Genomic DNA, 5282 nt, shown 5'->3' with positions numbered 1-5282 from the left:
CACTAGTTCTAGATTGACAGCTCCTCCTCTAGCCAGTCAGTCGAAGAGGGGCGGTGACGTCACTCCAACGCGCCTCATTACTGCCTATGCTCAGTGTTCTGTTCACTTGTACAGGTGAAAATGGACAACTGTCGGCTGGGAAACATCTTTCCATACAGGACACCGTTATATGTGTCTGTCTGTCACTACTGTACGCCTACCTGGCGATCCGTTAACATTAAATGAGCCGTCCTAGCGACCTGTCGCGGTTGTATTCACCTGTATTTATTCGCCTCCGGTCACACCGCGAAAGGGATCAGCCACTAAATGCACCGGCCTCGCGAAGTGACTGATGTGCCTGGCTCGCCTTTACTTGACTGATTATAAGTCTTATTATGGTTATTACTGTTAGGAGAGGATAATATGAGTAAGAGCAGGGGTTTTCAAACTGGGGTCCGTGTCGTGACCCAAAGCCAGGGGGTCCCGCAAAATAATTTGCTATACTGTATTTTCCGGACTACACATTGCATTTTTTATCTTCTGAACGTGCTATGATTTATATTCCAAAGTGACTTATATAATGCATTTAATGTCAAATAAGCAAAACGTAAACGGGTAAAAGCGGGCACTTCAAGGTTTCTATAAATATATTTCTCATTCTGTGTGACAATAACGTTAGACAGTATCGCTGAGTTTTTCTTCATTTCAAGAAGAGGTTCACAGAGACGGCAAGTGCATTTTGTATGTTTTCTGTATTTTACAAAAGTACAACGTTTCACTGTTGTTTTGAAGGTACACAGATAAAAAAATAGATAGTTTTGAATGATGTCTTGCTCCTATCTGACGGATATCACATCTTTCCGCTGATGTGAGTAACCCAAGTGTTCGTGCCGGAGCACACAACATAATCAGTTCTAGCATTGCAAACTTTACATCGCAGCCTCTTCATCATCAAAGTAAATGAGACAACTAAACATACAAAAGGTATTGGTGACTCAATTTAGCTTGTCTTTTGTACAATATTTAGGTTTTGCTGGTCAGCGCGAGCATCACCATGCCGTGGTGTTTTCCAAACAAATTTATTGCATATGTGAAGGATGTTGTTTAAGTAGATATACAGATACGAGAAGTACAAAGCCTTCTTTACAAAATAAATAGGCTTATAGTTTATCAACCAAATGTTACACCACGTCTAACGATTCACTCATGGAAATGAGAGTTAAATGAGCCCAGCAGGAGGTTCAGTTTTTAGTTTTGTTTTAAACGAGTTATAGGCTTAGCATTTAAAATAAATGTTGTTTGTAAAGAATGGCACTATAATTTATTTTATGACATACAGTTAAATGCACACAGCCTGCATAAAGTAGCTGTGATTTTTCACGAACCATTGTGACTTCCGTAAAAAAGCTGACGTCAGAACTACTCAGTCACCGCCTTCAGTCACCACCCCGAGCACTGCCCACAGTCCCACTCTCCATTTGCCAAACCCCCAGACAACATGCGTCCATGCCATTGCTGAGCAACAACAACACGGAAACATGTAGAGAAAACGCTGTTCAGTCTGGATGTCAGGAAACTACATCATTGCACAGTAATAATACAAAGTTTTGTATACAAGTGTAATAATAGTAACAGTTGCAAATTGTTTTATTTAGACTATAAGTCTATGCTAATTCACAAATTACCTCAAACGCCATACACTGCGTTTGATCCTTTAGATTGGCAGGTTTGAGCGCAGGAAAATACAGTACAGAATACAGAAACCAAATACTACATCGCCAGTCTGGAATCATTTCCATTCATGTCACCCATCCGCATTTGTACAAGTGTCTTCAAGTTCACGTGATCGCAAACACTCGTCTGGTCAGGTTTGTATTTACTGCATTTGGTGTTTGAAAAAAAACAAAACATGAATTACCATTTTGAATCATCCTGTTGTAAGCGGGTTTGAGGAGGTGGTTGGTTGTCTCCTGTCGTCGCCGATTCGGGGTCTGAGTTCGGCTCAAACATGTAAGGCCGGACAACATTTCCCTCAGTATTGACCATAATTTCCGGTGTTTCTATTGACCTTACTTGTGAGTATCACCAATCCACAGCAGGCTACAGCATACATGACCCTAGTTACCTGTGGTTGGCCTGGCCGTGCGTCACTCAGAAAACAACAGGCCAATCAGAAGAGAGGCTCATGAATATTAATCAGACAGGCCAAAATCGACCTGTTCTTTGCAGAGCTCCTGAGAGAGGAGCTGTAAAAATATATTGAGATGGTTTTTGGTACTTATACCGCAAATATATATTCTTAAGGACATCAAAACCTAAAATAAAACTCCAGAAAGGCGTAAAATATGGGACCTTTAAATAGAAGTGTAGTTTCAGTTGCTTCTTTTTAATAATCTGAACATCTTAGTCACTTTGCATCTCTGATTATAGTCAAAGTTGACCTGGGGTCCATATGTCTGGTTCCAAATGTGGAGAGTGGCTACCTCATCCATCTCAGGTAATGAAACTCTTTCCAGCCTGTGACATTTAATCATACAAAAACAGTCCAAAATGTACATTTCAACCCAAATATTTCAGTTTGTGACTATCTTGGAGAGAAAATGGCCTCACTGCTGGGAATCACGACACCAAAATATCAGTATGCAATTGATGAGTACTACAGGATGAAGAAAGAGGTATGTACACCGCTACAGCCTTCATTTATTAGCTGATATTCTCAAAAGTAGCATGTACAATTATTGTTGTACATGCTTTGAGCGATTTGAACAGCTTTCGCATTGTGACACCCTAATAATGTGTAATCCGCAGGAGGAGGAAGAAGAGGAGGAGAACCATCTCTCTGAGGAGGCAGAACGTCGTTTTGAGGAGCAGCACAATCAGGACGGCCAGCAGCCAAAGATCGAGCAACCAGAAGGAACTGCTTCTTTTGTGAATGTGACCTTTGAACTGGAGCAGGAATCACATGCTACATCTGATGCTAATAAAGTGCCTGCCCCCATTCCTTCCTAAAATACTGTTTAGTTGATTGAGCATATTAGATGGTTTTTACCATATTAGCCTTAGACATGAGGTGTGCTAGGTTTCTTTTTTGAAGGAGAAGTTTACATGAAGTTAAACATGAAGGTAACGTTGTTTATGCATAGCTGACAATGGTTCTGCTTTTAATGCAGAACAAAAAAAAAAACATGAATTACCATTCTGAAACATCCTGTTGTAAGCGCGTTTGAGGAGGTGGTTGGTTGTCTCCTGTCGTCGCCGATTCGGGGTCTGAGTTCGGCTCAAACATGTAAGGCCGGACAACATTTCCCTCAGCAGTGACCATCATTACCGGTGTTTCTATTGACCTTACTTGTGAGTATCACCAATCCACAGCAGGCTACAGCATACATGACCCTAGTTACCTGTGGTTGGCCTGGCCGTGAGTCACTCAGAAAACAACAGGCCGATCAGAATAGAGGCTCATGAATTAATTAGACAGGCCAAAATCGACCTGTTCTTTGCAGAGCTCATGAGAGAGGAGCTGTAATATATTGAGATGGTTTTTGGTACTTATACCGCAAATATATATATTCTTAAGGACATCATGACTTAAAATAAAACTCCAGAAAGGTGTAAAATATGTGACCTTTAAAGGGGTCATATGATGCGATTTCAATTTTTCCTTTCTCTTTGGAGTGTTACAAGCTCTTGGGTGCATAAAGATTTGTAAAGTTGCAAAGACTAAAGTCTCAAAACCAAAGAGATATTCTTTATAAAAGTTAAGAGTTAACCACGCCTACCTAAAACGGCTCATTCTAACACGCCCCCACATACCTACCTCACTATGTGGGAAGATTTGCATAACGCCGCCCAAATGTAAACGAAGAAGAAGAGCTGCTGTGCTGTAGCGTCAAATTTTCGGCATGTCTAGAACAATTCTTACAAGTATAACACGACGTAGCTGGGCGCCGCGGACAGACGCCGCACGGCGCCGCCGGTGTGCCTACACTCATAGAAAATAATGTATTTGAATTTTAAAGATGTGGCACGACGCGACGCTGCGCTTCTTGTCCGGTGTGCGACCGCCTGAAACGCTGTTTTTTTTCACCTCCGTGCCCAAACGTCTTTGTTTGGGTTTCCGAAAGCGGATGATGTCAGGAAACAGTGGTTGCAATTTATTTTTTAACTCTGTTCCTGAGCATTATAACCCCAATTTGCTATTGTGTGCTGCGCATTTTACTGAGGACAGCTTCCACAACAGAGGGATTCGCCCAAAAGTTTTTGTTGAAAGACGGAGCAAGGGGCGTGGCAGTACTGAAACACAGTCTAAGCTGTTCGCCAATCACAATGCACTGGGACAGCTAACCAATCACAACAGATTTTGTTTTTCGGAGGGTGGACCTTCATCAAAGCCGGAACTAATCGAGCCGTTTGTGCCAGGCTGGGGAGAAAGGTATTTTAATAATGTAAATTATGTGAAAAATAATGCGTTTTTCGAACCACCAAGCATGAGAGCATGTTCTAGTACACCCCCAAAACATAATCAATACTTTGTAAAAGAGCATAATAGGACCCCTTTAAATGACTACAAAACGAAATAATTAAAATCCAAAACAAAAACTATTTATTATTATGTAATCCGTAAAGATGCATTTCTTTCTGAAGGCGCGTGAGATGGCGAGTCAGGATCATCAACTTCATCTTTGTGACACTGACTCATAAAACACTAGTTTATTAATAAATTCAAATATCTCCTTACTATTTTCCCCTAACATAGTCATGGTACCAGAGTTCGTTTGGAAGCGGACCGAGACCACCTCTTCAGCTGGGTCTTGGTGCGGTTGTTTGGTCCGCACCCGAGTGCGATTGCTGTATTCACACCTGCCAAAAAGGTCCGCATCAAGAGGGGAAACGAACTTGAGTTCGATTCAATCGAACCAAACAAGACAGGTGTGAATGCACCCTCAATGTCTTATTTTAAAGACAGTAACTTACCGCCACCTACTGGCTGTTTTACTTTCATATTGTTGTTATGTAGAACTTAATATGATAGTGTTAGGCAATTATATATGTAGCTATGCAAATAAAAACACAACACAATAAATCATTGTGTATATCAAATCCACCTGGCCTCTGTAACGGTCTACTCTGTAGCACTATCGTTTTCAATGCAAAACCATTACATTAATTCCAAATTAATTTACCGATTTACTCATTTAACATTAATGGATCGCCAGGTAGGCATACAGCAGTGACAGACAGACACATATAACGGTGTCCTGTATGGAAAAATGTTCCCAGCCGACAGTTGTCCATTTTCACCA

General features: G+C 41.2%; 1 protein-coding gene across 1 annotated transcript in view; it reads left to right on the top strand.

The window, feature by feature from the left end:
* Window positions 1-3141, top strand: part of LOC107711669 (protein FAM177A1-like) — a 5939-nt gene extending 2798 nt beyond the window's left edge. The window contains exons 2-4 of the mRNA XM_016516689.1: window positions 2410-2476; window positions 2557-2654; window positions 2788-3141. Coding sequence (XP_016372175.1) covers window positions 2410-2476; window positions 2557-2654; window positions 2788-2988 — 366 coding nt within the window. The 3' untranslated portion in view covers window positions 2989-3141. The remainder of the gene's footprint in view (window positions 1-2409; window positions 2477-2556; window positions 2655-2787) is intronic.
* The last annotated feature ends 2141 nt before the right edge of the window (window positions 3142-5282 follow it).

Source organism: Sinocyclocheilus rhinocerous, unplaced genomic scaffold (genome assembly GCF_001515625.1).
Source record: "Sinocyclocheilus rhinocerous isolate Xijiao unplaced genomic scaffold, SAMN03320098_v1.1 scaffold5225, whole genome shotgun sequence".
NCBI lineage: Eukaryota > Metazoa > Chordata > Actinopteri > Cypriniformes > Cyprinidae > Sinocyclocheilus > Sinocyclocheilus rhinocerous.
The sequence above is the reverse complement of the archived record's forward strand: the minus strand, read 5'-3'. Positions and strand labels throughout refer to the sequence as shown.